We start from the raw sequence: 16,257 nt of genomic DNA, 5'->3' as shown, positions 1-16,257 counted from the left end.
TTGTGTCATATTAGAGGATGTATTTGAACTATTTGGTGTCCTGGTTTGGCTTTTTCAGATGTTTATATTTAAAGAATGAGAGAGACGTCGAATTACTGGGTCCATGCTCTGTGTGCAATCATATTCAACTAATAGGGAGCATGTGAGGGCAAATGGGATATGCTCAGAAAATGACACCGTGTTCTGCCCTGCTTTATTCTTCATTGAGGAGTGCAAAAATGCAGCTAGTGCAATAGCAAGCAGCAACCACACATTCCAACATCTGGCAACCTGACAGCGCGTAAACTGATAGTCGCACCGGATCTAAAATGTCACCCATGAACCGGTACAGAAATGACACTGACGCTGCGCTTGGCGATGAGTCGAATTTTCAATGTTTGGGACGAGGCTTGCGTGCCAGGGAAACCTGACAGAATCTCGACTGCTCTTCCCTGGTCTGCCACTGACGTCCCCTGCAACCACATCACCGCATTTTTGGAATAGCAAATGCGTAGTCTGATCGCGAATACCCCATAATCATCAATCAAACCAGCCGCAGGGGTAGCCTACAAGAGCCTTTGGGGGGAAATGCTTGGAGCAATCCCTGCAATTAGTGCCTCCCGCGCGCCATGAGAAAATAGCATGGTACCGATAAAATGTCATTGATCTGTGGTGTGAGTCTAAACTCGGACTCCCAACGATATACGAATGTAATAATGCACTCGCAACGCCACAGCTCCCAGCGGGCGGGTAGGCCCAGACAAAACGCATTTTTGCCAAATTACTCACTGTTTGGGATGCTTTGCACAATTCCTCCCAACCTTGAAAGTACATGTTGACTTCAGCCGCGATGTTACCCCTTAATATGACTGTTTGTTAGTATCTAAGAACGGTTTTAACCAAAAAATTTTGCAGACGCTGTTCTTTTTTGAGCTAACGAGAGCGGACAAGGAAGTAAATTTGCTACCGTGTTGGCTGCTCTGCGTGCGGCGGAAGCACCGCCAGCCGCACGGTCATCACCAACATGCTTCGAAGAAATCCGAAGACGTTCACCGTCCGCGTGACTACCATGGATGCTGAGCTTGAGTTCGGCATAGACGTGAGTTCTGTGATTATTTACTGTCATTTAGTCATTGTCGTCATGGTTCTCCCTCTCTAGAACCATGGAGGTGCTAAAAGAAGGCCGCAGGGATAGAATGAGTAGGTGCTTGTTTAAGTTTACATAGGAAATAAGCCGAAACTCTCTAAGTCTGAAGTCCCATTTATCCAAAGGTGTTTGTGCCACATGAGGCTTGGTAAAAAAGCAGTCTCTCCTGCTGCTTCAAGTTACTTGCCTGGTTATGTTTGTTTTTGAGACTTCTGGGGCAGTGTGGGGTAAAATTTGCAAAGTGTTTTGATTGACTATTATTTCCAACATACTGCAAGTTTGAAACCTGTTAGTGTTTTATGCATAGCCTACATGTATTTTGAAAATCTCCTTAAAAAGTTTAAGAACAAAAGAACCAGCAGAAGAGTCACAAGAGTCAAAAATAGGTTCTCTTTAAAAGAAAGACCCACCTCCCCCTTTGAAAATGTGTCCTTTTCAGTTACATTTCTAATGTCATTTTAAATTTTTATGAGCAATTTGAAGGTCGTCTCTAAGTAGCCACTAACACCCCTGTTTCGCTGTCTTAAATTTCCCTTCTTTGGCGATTCATTGTTGCTTCACTCCAGAATCCATGACCGAGTACAGTATTGTTTCACAATCTGAACAGTGACCCTACCATGAATTATCAGTGTCTTCCTGAAATCATCAAATCACAGTAAAACTATAGTGCCCTCAATCATTTGGAAAAGCATGGAGAATTTTAAATGTTAAAATAATGCATCTTCATTAAGATTAACCCAACAATATTTTGAGTAGTTTTCACGCTGTAAAGAGGAGTGGAGAGTTGCACAAAATATTTGCTCAAGAAAAATTCATGTCATAGGCCCTTTAATTGTTCGACAAAAATGGAAAGAGAATTGCTGTGCTACAAGAGCAACATTTATATTGATTTGGCTGAATTTATCTTCCTTTGACTGGACAGTGGAAAGCCACAGGGAGACAGCTCTTTGACATGGTGTGCAGGACGATTGGCCTGCGAGAGACTTGGTACTTTGGGCTCAGATTCATTGATCACAAAGGCTACATTAGCTGGCTGAAGATGGACAAGAAAGTAAGTGGCAAAAAAAGACTCAAATACTCCCCCCCCCAAAAAAGTGGAAAAATATCTCAAGATTTTATTCATTATTCCTAACTGCCCCTGCCCTTATAGCTGGGGTGCATCCTGTGTCCTTCAAAAACCTCCAGTCACCTCAAGGTACAGCCTCGGTCTTACATCCTCAGTTCCTCAGTGACTGAATGATATCGTGGACTAGTGCAGATGATGTGGAGCATAATCTAGGCTTGAATTTATGCATGACACAGTCAGCTGCACGTTTTTGCGGTACAGCCTCAATTCTTCAAAACCACTGATCAGAGGATTTGGGAGGACAGTAAGGGTTTAGTAGACCAGGATTTAGAAGAGAAATAAGGCCAGAGAAAACAAAAACATCTGAAATAGTGGCCAAGATGAATCTTCCTCAATCCTGTAAAATTCCCTCCAACCAGTCTTTTAGATTTTGAAGGATCTTGGACCAAAGGTTAGGTCTGGTCAGAAAACAATACATGCGCATGCAGCTGGAAGAAAAGGCACTTGAAAACTGGCTTGTTAAATCTTGGAATTGCACTTGAACTTGATATGATTATTTGTAGTACTGAAGACATGATTTGAATGCCAGTGAATGATATGAATTGGCATACATGAATAGAGGTCTATTTTCCCATGCTTTTTGATTGAACTGTGAAGTGCAGCAGAAATGACTCGGCTTTGGCAGTTAACCCCTTCGCGCGGCTAGAGCTGCTGTAAAAATTGAGATCCTCAGCCCGCTTTTCAGCCATTATTCTCGGCCCACGCTCGAGCGAACACAGTGAAAGAAGGCAGGCCCTGGCTCTTGTATATATGGTGATTGGCCTTTGTGTGTAGCCGAGAAATGAAAAGACCGAATTTGCATCATAATCACCAGCTTCACAATAATCCCCACTTTGAAAAGAGGCAATGGGAATGTGGAAGCGTGAGTAGAGCCGCATGCCACTAAACAATCAGCCTTTTCACTGTGTAATTCACAGCGTGCAGAGCACGCAGGGCCACAAACCTAGAATTTGCGGTTTGGCAGGTGGCCTTCGTGGCCAAGCGAGGCTGGAATTCTTGGAGTCGGCTTTCGGAAAGAAACTCCCGTTGTCAAGGGGTTAATTAGCATACGTGTAAGTTTAAGGAACAGTTAATGTGGAAAACAGACCAGAGTGTGGTGCATGCTTGCATATACATATTTGGACTTACTCTTTCAGGCTGTTTTGGGGAAAAGTGATCATTGCCAGTTAAAAACATTTTATCTTAAAATTGCGCATGTTGAAATTTGACCTTGTGAGAGATCAAATTCTATCGCTATCATGACATAGTGTTACTGCACTGCACTTTGTTGTGTCTTCTGCTGGTGAACGTTTGAGCTCACAGAACCAATAACCCGGCTTAAAGTTCAATGTAGGGAGTGGTTAAATAGCTCAGCTGACTGGGAAAAAGCCATTACGGAATAGTAAAATTGAGTACTCCATTAAAACCTTCCCTTGCAAAGATGCATTCTCAACACAGTTGTCCTATCAGTTAAAATTAGTCAAATGACGTGATATGTCTATGTACTGTACAGGGGAAGTGGAAGGAAGTTTGGACTATTTTTGACTGTTACAGCTTAAGGAGGGTTAACTTACATGTAAATATTGAAAACTGACTTCAAGGGTTGTGCATTCATGGGTACACATTTGACTTAAGGTCTGGTGTTCCCAGATCTGTGATTACTAGTGAAACTGGAAACGTGTTCGCTTTTTCCTTGGTTTAATTCCCCTGCAAAGTGCCTGACATTATGTTGCTGGTTACTACCTGTGAAGTTAAATGAATCTTAGAGTGTTTTGAAAGAAAAAACAGCAGACTCAAAAACAGTCTTTCAATTTCTAATCAGAGTGCTTGTGCAGTGTGCTTTCTCCTCAGAAAGGTTTAGGGAATTTTCCAGGACAAATTCTGGGTAGTAAGACCTGGTGAAAAACAAATCACGTACACTTCATTCTTGGTCAGGTATTGCGTATTTTGGTACTTGTCACAGCCCAAGCAAATTTAGCATGGAAATTTTTGCACTTCCGTCAACTTCTTTTAATATGCGAACTTCAAAAGTGAAATTTGTGATCAAAGGCTGTAAAATGAAGGCTGACACACACATGACGCTGTTGAGTCACTCCCCCATTGTCATCCCACCCACAGGTCCAGGAGCAGGGTGTGCCCAAGACTTCCCCCATGCCCTTCCTCTTTGCTGCCAAGTTCTACCCAGAAGAGGTCAGCGAGGAGCTCATCCAAGAGATCACCCAGCACCTCTTCTTCCTGCAGGTCAAGCAGCAGATCCTGAACGAGGAGATTTATTGTCCGCCAGAGGCTTCCGTACTCCTAGCTTCGTATGCTGTGCAAGCTAAGGTTAGATTTGTTTGGAAATGAAAACCAGGTTCATCAAAATTACTGTCATATCTTAAACACCAATACATGAAACATGGTGTGTTTTCCTTTATTTAGGCAAACATGTAGTTGCCTTAAATGTAAGTATAAGAATTCATAACGTCACTGTAATGGCAGTAACCTCCACAGTATGTAGGCAGTGTTCAACACATCGAAAAAATGGCTTCACAGCATAGACTAGTTTGAGCCTTAGTAGTATTTTGTCCTGTTAAGTTATAAATGTCAGTTTAATTGACTCATGAAAAGGAGCAATGGTTTTACAGCTTTAATTCGCTACAGTAATAGTCTAGAGTGATCGAGTTTCAGGGAGCGTGGTATGCAGACTGATGTGCTAAGAGTCCTGTGTCATCGACATGCATGAACAGATTGATGTTAAACTTTGCATAGATTTTTATAGTCAGGTTTTCAGATTTATGCCACAGTAAATTCTTCTCCTGGGTGGGATTCCGGTCAGACGCCTTCATTACTTGGTGATTTGAGGGGTTTGTGAAATTGAAAGCTTTTGCATGCAAAAATTGAACATGAGTGTATATGAATAGATTTGGCAATGGGGCATCATATGATCCATCACTACAGTTATTTGAAAAGCTAGGTTTAAAATGGCAATTTCGTGTACAGGTTTCACACAGATGCAAGTTACATTTGTTACACAAGACCACACATACTGCCACTGCAGTTGTAGGGACCACACACATGTCAAACAGTTATTATGGGGACAAATAATAGCTTGGTCGTGAATTTCCCAACAGTTGAAATTTTCCCTCAACACTGGGCGGCCAGGCCACACCAGTTGACCTCTCTGGCACACATGTTCACTTCTAAAGGAACCTCTGTTTTTGAATGCACTCCAACTCGTACAATACATGTAGTCTTAATCAATTTAAGGCAGGTTCATAGCTCTCTCAAATTTGACGAGATAATTTGATTTCCTCATAGTTACTGGAGAAACTTGATTGAGGTGAATCTGCATGAAACACATTTCTGTTTACTCACATTCACAGAAACCAAGAAACAACCAAATTTTGTCATTTGGCTCAGTGTCTGAAAGGATGGTAGAATTTATCATTGAATTAAGCTTACAGTAGAGCAATGCCACTGTCTTGTTTTGTGTTCAATGCAGTATGGTGACTACGAGCAGAACGTACACCAGCCAGGATTTCTAGCCAACGAAGAACTCCTGCCACAGCGAGTGGTAGAACAGTTTGATATGACAGCTGAAATGTGGGAGGAGAGAATTACTGCATGGTATGCCGAGCACCAAGGACTCATGAGGTAAATACAGGAGCAAAACAAGGAAACCGGTGATAGTAGTAATTAATAAACTTGTGAATGAGGCTATTGTGACTTTGAGGGTGACTTTGATGCACAGGGGTGGGAATAGGGATAAAAAGTATATTGTATTCAACTAAAGCAAAAATAGCTTCGTTTGTTGCGTATGAAATATCATTCTTCCAATGTTCTTACCGGTACTTTTTTTTACTTGTTTCTGCTTTTGTTTTGACAGAGATGAAGCGGAGATAGAATATCTGAAAATTGCACAAGATCTAGAAATGTACGGGGTCAACTATTTTGAGATTAAGGCAAGTTGATATTTTATCTTAACCTCATTGAAATTGGTGCAGATATGAAGTGTAATACTTCCATCTGAAATTTGCTCTGAACTTTGTTTTAAATAAGTAGTTTTGAAAACTATTTTCTCGTTTAGAATGAAAAGGGAACCAACTTGTATCTGGGTGTAGATGCCATGGGGCTGAATGTGTACGAGATAGACAACAAGCTGAGCCCTAAGATATCATTCCCCTGGAGCGAGATAAGAAATGTGTCCTACAAAGACAAGAAGGTAAGAAATGGTGCACTGTTCAAGAACACGTAGTTGAAGCACGTACATTCAGAACTTTAACGAAGAACTTCTTGACATATTTCACAGCTCATAATTTGATACCTTTTCTCTTGCAGTTCACAATAAAGCCCATTGAGAAGAAATCGCCCGACTTCTGTTTTATTTCTCCTCGGCTTAGACTCAATAAATTGGTGAGTTTACTTGCCTTGTTTCAAAAGTTGCAGAACACTTGATAAGACTTGGAAAGGGGACCGACGTCAGGTGTGCGTAAGCATCATACCAAATTACAAATGTACAAATGTTTTGGCTCGGAACTGCACAAGTAGAAAAACATCAAAAAATTTGTGCAGTGCGTTTTATTCCGTAGACATGTCACTAAGCCAAAAGGGGAAAATCATAATTTAGCAAAAGCCAGCAGCTGATGATTTTTCTTGACTGCTCACAGAGGCACAGTCTATTTGAATCACAGTTAGTAAGTTTCTTCCTGGTTTGCTTGATGTATCACTTGTGATATTTTGGTGATTAGATACTGGATCTGTGTGTGGGGAACCATGAGCTGTTCATGCAGCGACGGCGGATGGACACCATGGAGGTGCAGCAGATGAAAGCACAGGCCAAGGAGGAGAAAGCCAAGAGACATGTAACTGATCCATCTTTTCATTCAGTCGGGAATGCCACAAAACTCAGCATGCTTGGAACATACTTTAGGAATACCACCTCAGCCCAAATTGTTGACCTGCAAAGCAGAAAAAAGTGTTCAGCAAATATCTTAGTAAAATGCGTGCAGTATGTCTGGGTTTGTCAGTTTGGGAAGAGTTTACATTTTCTCAGTATCCGAGTTCTGTTTCTACAAATGAAAATGGGTGTGGCATTTTGAACGGCAACTGGAAATTGTTGGATAGGGTTTTCTCTCAAAGCAATTATTCCTAAAGGATTTGATCAACCACAGGAAGCTATGAATCAGTAAGTTTATGAAAGGATTTCTCTGTGATAAAGCGTTTGTCATTGTGATTGGCTTAGATTGAGAGACACAAATTGATGAGGGAGAGGGAATTGAGAGAGCAAGCAGAGCGGGACAAGGAGGACATGGAGAAACAGCTGGTGCACTTCAGGGATGAGGCAAGACTTGCCCATGATGCCCTGGTGAGATGCCGTTGTGTTTGTTACTCAGTCTCTTGTGAGTCAACCTCTGTTTTTCCCCATGCCTACCTCACCCCGGCAAAAGAGTTAAACCCCAGCAGTGCTTTGGTAGTCCACCCATTGACTGCCGCAAATTTGGGGGATGTGAAGGTGAACTTTATGCTATGACCAGGGATTTTTTCACTCGCTCAATGTGAAAAATGAGATACGATTCACATGAATTGAAAGATACAGCCACAGCGTTTGATTATCTACTCATTTCAGTAAATTGCCCTGGATAGTCACTTGGACATATTTCCTTATGAGCAGAACAGGGCACTGTCAGTTGAACTTACTGTATCACTGTTCTGGGCCCAATTTCATGGCGCTGCTTACCGCAAGCGAAAAATAAGCTAGTGTGGTTAGCGCAGATGGAAATCATATGCGCAGAATTCTGTGGTAAGCAGCCCCATGAAAGTGGGCCCAGGTTGATTATCAGTGGTCACTGCCAGGGTTAGAAAAGGAATTTCTTACATGCTTTTGAGAAAAGAAAAAAAAAGAAAGAAAAACTACCCAAATTGACTACTGTGCAACATGGGTGAATTAGTCTGACAACAATTACCTCCACTATTATGGAAGCATTCTCGCTCCTGTAATGACGTCTTCGATAGGGTAGGTGAAATTATGAGTACAAAACAAACCAAAGATTTATGTTTCTGAATGAGATTAATACTTACAGGTCACGTAAATTTGTTATTTTTCAGATGAGGTCGGAGGAGACAGCAGAACTTCTTGCTGAGAAAGCACAGGTTGCTGAGGAAGAAGCCATGTTGCTGGCCCAGAAGGCTAACCAAGCTGAGACTGAGATACAACGCATCAGGCTCCAGGCTATCAAGGTAACGTTGAAGGTTTTGAAGACTGTGGGACAAGCGTTTTGTGTTTTCGAAGAAAATGACCACTAGCGAGCATAAAGTGACCACTGGCCAAATTCTGTGAACACCTCATTTGATGCCTGGTCTACTGACGTAAACAACCTAATTTGACATCCATTGGGTCAAGACTGGGAAAAGAAGCATTTTGTAGATTTTAATAAAATAACAGCCAAGTGACCTTTTGTCCCCAGTCAGAGTGCGCCACATAGAAAGCTTTGGTCAGTTGTCCTTATGGCCAAGTTGGGTACACAACACTGGCTACTATAAGGAAAGAAAGTACGAATTTTGCTGAAAATATTCTCATACGCTGTTTGTTTGCCTCATCTGCAGACAGAAGAAGAAAGAAGAGTGATGGAGATTAAAAAACGTGATGCCGAAATGTTTGCATCGAGATTAGTTGAGGAGTCCGACAGAAGGTAGACATACTGTCACTGTTTTCTTTACTTTGCTGAATCCTTACCTAACTTTTGTGCGATTTGTCTTGATCTAACAAGAAATGAGCATATTGTAGAGTTTTTAGGATGATGTGTTAATTGATATACAATGTTGCGGAGGTTGGGGTCAGCAAGGCCAGCGCGTGCTAGCGGGAAATTGGCGTGCCACACATGCTGGCAGTTGCCGTACATATCTAGGAGCGAGTGGACATGCACGGTGCTATTGGCGAGAACCCCCAGCTTCTGAGGTCAAAAACCTTCATTTTTGTCCATTGTTGATAAACAGCAGCGCATACTTCAACCAAGAAGCTGATATATTTTGTGTCCTTGTCACGTTATTATTGTCTGCCCTTTTGAGCCCGAAAACACACTACAGTATTATTTGGCTCAACATTCCAACTTTACTTATTCAATTATTGTCTCAAACACTTAAGGGTTTTTTAAAACCTGTTTCTGGAATCACAAATTTGGAAGAATTTAAGATTCATCCAATCCCCGTCAACATTTCTTTAGTTGGTACTGGACAGTGAAAGTAAAATATGACCCATGCTTTTTGTTGGGAATTGTTTAACTTGCCACAGGAATGCAGCTCGGCTAATCAGTGTTGACCCCTTGAAAAGTCCTTTAGCACCTAAACTTGTAAATGTGTTTCCTCACATTGTGGATGGAATCGTCATGCCCCAATATATAAAGCATGTGATTGAAGGTTTAATATTTTTTGTTGTTTCTCTAGGGCTATAGAAGCAGAGAGATTAAAGGAGCAGCTTGTTCGAGCCAGAGAGGCAGAGAAGAGTGCCAAGGAGAAACTCATCCAAGTCACCAAGCTGCCGTTACTGGACGTGAGTAACTAGAGCAGATTTAGTGGATTTATAGACGGAGGAGATGCCAAAGCTGCCGTGGCACCAGACTCGCATTTGCATTCTTAAGCTTGATGGGTGCATATGTTTGGCAATTTTAACAGCTCCTCATTGGACGAAAAGGCATGTAGCGCACGCATTACCACCAGTGAAAGAGCGTTGTGCCACTGTAGTAAAGGCTTCTTATTCACAACTTCCAATTACTCTACAAGTAAACAATTAGCCAAGCAAAAGAAGGGTACTGTCCCAAATGTTGTGCAGTATTAATGTTACAGTTTGGTGTGGCTGGTGCTCTGCAGCTTTTTGAAGTCGAGGCCCACTTGGCGTGAAATACTGTCTTCCTGCAGAGTTCTGTGATGAGACAACCTAGAAAGTATTACATAGCTATAACTCAACCCAAGTTACTCCAAAATCAAGTATTTCACTTAGTGCTGCTTTGGCATTTATAGGCCAGGGAGGTTCCCAAACTTTTTAAAATTCAACTGTGTACAGTACACAAATGGTACACAAGTAAAAAACATAACCCAAATCAAACTGCAGGTTGCTGCTGGACTGTGCAATGCTGGTTCCATTTTAAATACAGTGGAAGGCCGCTATAACAAACAAGACGAGGTCCACGCTAAATGTTTGGTACAGCAGTCGTGCGGTATAGCGGTGTTCGGTATGGCGGCGTTCCACTGTACAGTAAAGCTAGGTATGGGGTTTTGGTGGACTTGGAGTAGTTTTGATTTTATTCTGCTGCTACACACGCAAACACTGTGCAGTATTAAGGTAATAGGCAGGCCTTCAAAGCCTTGATAAATGGCAAAAAATACTGATCCAACACCTGATGCTGAATCTGCATGATGAAGACATTAGTACATGGCAGAGGCGGTGACCTGTATTGCCAACTGATAAAGAACTCTAGGGTTATTTTTACATAAAAGTATACCTCACTGTCGAGTTAACCAAAGGCCTGCCCACTGCATTGTTGGCCAATCTCATAGAAACCTTGTGGCAGGTGGTATTTTGACTGGACTCTACAGTACTTGCCTATTGCCATCACATTAATCTTGGAATCAACTTTTGTTCTTTCTGTGTTTTTTATTTCTTCCATAAGTTGTCATCGGCGCAGGTCATATCTAGTTCAGAGCTGGAGAGGTTGCACCTTGACGGAGACAATGGGGTGGACAATGAGACCCACTCCTTTGAACTGATGACAGATGGCGACGTGGAGAAACTTTCCAAAGAAATTGAAAAAGAGAGGTTGTTTTAACATCATCTGCTGTCCCCTTCTTTGACCTGACCCAACCCCAGTGTGGGGGGCACTTGAGCCAGGATTAGTGCTTTAAAAAGCCTGAGGTCACAAGTACAACTTTTATCACCCTACAATTCCCTGTAATATGCCTAGCACTGTGCTACTGTTCTTTACACTCTGAAATAAAGGTCAAGTTCGGGCAGCCTGTTCTTGACAGGGGTTTCTTGTTCTCGCACTCGAACGGTGGGAACATGACTCAAGAACACTGTTCACGGAACAGGATCACACACCACCTCCTCATCATGGTTTTACAGGAACACACAGAAAAACTCGTGAGATTTTGATTTTTGAACAGCTGCAAAGAGTAGAGAGATGGCTTCCAAAGCCATAAACAATGCAAAATTAACATTATTATTTTCCGTAACACAGAAATGAATGTTCCTGTTTATATAGAAATGAATTCAGCCCATCCAAACATTAACTCTTGAATAACGTACATGGATGCCGCCATTTTGCATGTTGCTTGTCACTAACTACCAGCGATAACCAGTTGTTTGTTCCCGGCGTTCGAGCGGCTGACCCACGAACAACAAATTGAGCTGTTCGTGAACATACAGGAACAAGCCGCCCGAACTCAGCCGTAATAAACCAGATATTTGTCATACTTTTTCCAAGGCAGTCTGTAGATGCAACAAAACTGCTTTTTAATTTTTGCCAGCAACAGATAAATGAGAACTTGTACTTTCATTCTCCTTGGGACTTCTTTAAAGAACCTTCCAAATTTCCCTTCCAAATCTAAATCGGCCTTTCCTTGCTGCCCCTCGTCTTTGCCCAGAGTGGACTATTTGGAGAAGAGTAGGCATCTGCAGCTGCAGTTGAACGAGCTCAAGTCAGAGATTGAGGTGATGAAGGTGGAAGAGAAAGAGACGGAGCTGGACCGCATCCACAATGACCTCATAGACAGAGGAGAAACCAAGTACATCACGCTCTTCAGAGTAAGTAAAAAAAAGTCTTTGAAATTCCTTAAACCTCCTATGCAAAGATGCATTCTTGATACAGTAGTCTTATCAGTTAAAATCAGTCAAATGACATATGATGTGTCTGTGTATAAATGGACAGGGAGAGATAGAAGGAATTTTTGACTGTTTTTGACGGTTATAGCAAAAGGAGGGTTTTGATAAGTCACTAAAACATGGAAAACGAGACAAGTTCTAAAAACTGCATTTATTTTATAGACACATGCTTTCATTGGTTGAAATTCAACAGTATCCTGATATAAGAAGACTGGCCTAAAAGATTGGAGGTTTAAAATGAGAAGTGAGAATGTCTTGTCCACGCAGGACATGGTATATTTTCTTTGGAAATACAGAATGACAATTTTTTGAAAGAAGAATTTCATATAACATGACAGTTGGAGCCAGTTTTATTGGCCGCACGTAAGTCAACTTGCCCAGTTCTTTGTGGCAGGGAAGATGAGTATTGGTACTGAAGTTGGATTTGTTGTGCTCAGAAGCTGAGCAACCAAAGGAAGTTGGGGAAAATTTATTTTTTCATAAATGTGAAGTACTTCTAGCAGTGTTTGTTCAACACCGCTGTGTTGTAATATTCTTTAAAAAATCAATCTCCGTCCTTTTTTTTTCACCACAGATCAAATCTGGCACAACAAAGGCAAGGGTGGCATTCTTTGAGGAACTCTAGGAAGCCGTCCCCAACAGGTTTGACAAATGCAGATATACATTGTATTTTATGAAAGTTTTGTAGGTTCATATTTTCTTAAAAGTTATTCAAACTGACTGCTAAAGAGCTGGAGGAAATGATTACTGCAGCAGGTCGCCCTTGATTCATTTGTTAGGTCTCAAGATCTTGCAACATGAATTAAAGGTTTGAGGTTGAAATCCTGCTGGAGGCCTTTGAGTCCTCTGTCCATGAGCAAGATGCTTCACCTCCATTGATTCTGTGCAAGTGGAGAACTGGAAGTCTCTTTTGATTTTGCTTGGAAGAATGCCTCGATGCTATGAATGAACTAAGAGAGGCAGTGGAAATGCTGAGGATTTGGGTTTGGAATAAGGTGGAGTTTCAGGGATTCTGGCTGAAAATGGCAGAGTGTAGCACACAAACCCAGAACCAAAAAAGCAAGCACTTCTCCATTTGTAAATGGAAAATTGCAGGATTCAAGCCGTGAAAGGAATTGATCTTAAAAAAAAGTGCACCGTTGAACTTCTTTCCTTGAAGGGCCAATAGTGATATTGGCTGTTAGTGATGGATTCAGCTCTGTAATCACGCATGTCAAAGTACTTCTTGGACTGAGGTTACAATTAGATTGTACATGCCAGTACCTAGTTCGACTTCAGCAATGTGTAAATTTTCTTGCTGGTGCTTTTCACAAAATTCAGGTGCTTTTAGTAAGCTGTTAATATGTTTGAATTATATGACTGAGAAACGTATCTCCCTTTTTGTTGGTGTGCAAATATGACTACTTCCATAATGTCCATTCATCTTTTTTTTAGTGGGGGGGCCCACTGGAAATTTGTAGGGAGGCACATGCCCCCCATGGCGGATACTCATCAGAGAATTAGCCATCAGTGGCATTGTATTCACCAAGTTTTTTTGAACCAGTGTTTCGTGTCTACGTAAGCAAGCTTGATGTGCAGTACAAAGTCTTGCGTGCACAGTTATGTAGCCTACCAATACTCTGGCCAAGAGAAGGAAACCAGTTTTCTCTTTGCTCCTGCTATTATGTGAATTTTAGTTGATGGGTATGTCTTCCCAAAGTAATATTAAACCCTGGTCCCGTTTTCTGGGTGAAAATTGTAGTGTAATGAAAAAATGGCTTCAGACCTGTCAGTGGTCCTTCTAGGCCATGGTTTCGGGAAATGTCTGACTGGACGGAGATTGAACATGAAAAGATCTTTATTTTTGAAAGAAAAAATCCTGTTTGCATTTACTACTGGGCTATTTCTCCTTGACATGTGTTTGCAATAAAAAATCTAATTTAGGGAAATGAAGATTATTCAAATCATGTTTGCCAAATATAACTTGTTTGATGGTCTGAAGGTTCCCCAAAGTAATGATGTTCAAAAAAGACGGAGACAATCTCATAAGTTTGGAAGTACTTCTTGCAGTTGCTTTATACTAAGTTTATGCAGTTTATTCATGTTTTATTTACAAAAAGACATGTACATGGACTACGTGTAGTAAACCATATTTATGTACATGATTTTGCAAGGCATTTGAGCCTGGCATTGTGTATTTATTTTCATAGCGTTGCCTTGAACCCTTAACATTTTGGGACTTAAGGTCGTAAGCTAATTACAAAAAATTGGCAGAAATTTTCCAAGCTGTTAGAGCAAAATATGCTCTTTTAAATCAAGTAGGGATGTCGTTGAATGAAGACATGCTGGTATGTGCGTTAAGGGTCCAGGCGATGAAATTTTCTTAGACAAACTTTTTTGTGCAAGTTGGTACGCTGTTTCAGTGATTGAAAACTGATATTCTTTAGGGCTGAAGAGAGCACTTAAAATATTTGTTTAAGACAACCATATTATTCAGACAACAGAGGGCACTGCTACTGTGATGCCATTTGGGAAAGGCACTGCTCAGTGTACAGGTTTTCTGTTTGAATGTGAACCCAGACATTTGATCATTGAAAACTGAGAAACAGTAGCTTATTGGCGTAATGCCATGTGTGCAAACAAGAAGTTGCCAAGGAAATGGCAATTTATAGCCTCAAGAATAATGTAAAAATTCCAGCAGTTATTTTCTTGTTCATTTTGTTGTGCAAAAATCAATGCAACATTGAGGGTTTTTCCTCGAATGACATCACAGTGTTTCTGAAGAATATGAAAATTTGCATTAAAATAAAAACCAAAAAGTCACCAATAATGTATTCAACATTGCCAAACAAAAATTAACAACATAAGCTTAAATGAAACACAAAGGTTGCATTTGAAGGAAAAAACTTGGATCACATAGACCCTGTAACATTGATAAATACATGTAGTAGGAGAACTAGGCCAAAGATGTTGGTATGGCTGACCATGTGCCTTAGACACAGACTAGAGATGGCTTCAAGAGGTTTTTTCATACTGCAAGGGTTGGAGATTGCAATTTCGCACTAATGATGGACATATTTTCAGTAGCCATCTGCTGTCCTCATATCTGGCTTTCTTTTATTTGATTCAAACGTCGTTTACTCAAAGGAAATTACAGTTTGTGGATTTCCCAGGTAATCTCTCTTTAGTATTTCCTTGGAATTCCTCCCCCCCCCCAAAAAAAGATAAAGTTGAGGTTTATTAAAGAAAGAAGTTGCACATACGAAACCAGTTGTAAGGAAACTGCCTGGATTGTTTTGTTGGAATGTTTATGGTGTTTGTTGTATAAAGAATGGGTACCTTTACCAATAACTGGCAGTCTCGTAGCGACATTTCAGCATGCCTTTGTGCTTTGGTAATATGACTGAAAATATGTGAAAGAAAGTACAAAGGGGTAAAATGCTGAGTAGCTGTTCCTCATGCTAAATGCACGGTAATAGCTGACATCTTGTATTTAGCATTGCCATTGGATTTTGTTATCTACGTGTAGTTTGAATTATTTGAGTTGAGTAAATTGTGTTGAGTTAGTGTCATGGAAGTGACTTAAAAAGCACTGGATTTTTCAACTTCTTTCTTGCCAACTAAAATTGTATAAATACCTTATTCGTAGAAAGTATTCAAATGGAAAAATGCTGTCATATTCAATATCGGTAACAGGTCAATTGTCACTTTCAAGAAATTTGATATATGTCAGTAGAAAATTCATGCACTTCACATATGAATATGCTGGTATGTTCATTTTGATTTGCAAGTAGTTGAAAAGCTAAATTTATTTTCATAGCAATACTTTGTCATTGCTTTTGAATTGAATTTCACCTACTTTTGTTGTAATTTTCCACAATTTTTGAAGTGACATAATGTTGCTTTGACAGTGCATAAACTGTTTAGTATGGTACTAATAATAAGACAAAGTTTGTAATAAAAACTAAATTTATATTTATGATACAATTTTCGTTGTCGTGCTTGCTATTTGTTTGACTTTGGTACCCCCCGAGACACACAAAGACACTCAAGCAAACCTTAGCATCATCATGTAAAAATGACGGCAGGAAAAAGGTGGAGTACATGTCTAGGAAAATAGAAGTCGGTAAAGAATTCCTGAGATTCCAATCAATCACCAACACAAAGGCAGGGGGTTCTCTCCGCCCCAAA

General features: G+C 40.7%; 1 protein-coding gene across 2 annotated transcripts; it reads left to right on the top strand.

The window, feature by feature from the left end:
• The first annotated feature begins 681 nt into the window (after window positions 1–681).
• Window positions 682–16,053, top strand: LOC110980645 (merlin-like). 2 transcript variants are annotated; one of them, XM_022237522.2, is made up of 16 exons: window positions 682–1,078; window positions 2,049–2,177; window positions 4,350–4,556; window positions 5,716–5,867; window positions 6,100–6,175; window positions 6,301–6,435; window positions 6,552–6,626; window positions 6,962–7,075; window positions 7,456–7,578; window positions 8,319–8,450; window positions 8,817–8,902; window positions 9,654–9,759; window positions 10,877–11,022; window positions 11,850–12,009; window positions 12,662–12,729; window positions 12,867–16,053. In XM_022237522.2, exons 1-15 carry the CDS (start codon window positions 1,004–1,006, stop codon window positions 12,710–12,712), a joined length of 1,767 nt encoding a protein of 588 aa, XP_022093214.1. In that variant the 5' UTR covers window positions 682–1,003; the 3' UTR covers window positions 12,713–12,729; window positions 12,867–16,053. The 2 variants fall into 2 exon arrangements, with proteins under 2 accessions (XP_022093214.1, XP_022093213.1); XM_022237521.2 differs by having other exon boundaries at window positions 12,662–16,053.
• The last annotated feature ends 204 nt before the right edge of the window (window positions 16,054–16,257 follow it).

This window comes from Acanthaster planci, linkage group LG09, assembly GCF_054643075.1.
Source record: "Acanthaster planci isolate LZ-2023a linkage group LG09, COTS_SCS, whole genome shotgun sequence".
Lineage (NCBI taxonomy): Eukaryota > Metazoa > Echinodermata > Asteroidea > Valvatida > Acanthasteridae > Acanthaster > Acanthaster planci.
The sequence above is the reverse complement of the archived record's forward strand: the minus strand, read 5'-3'. Positions and strand labels throughout refer to the sequence as shown.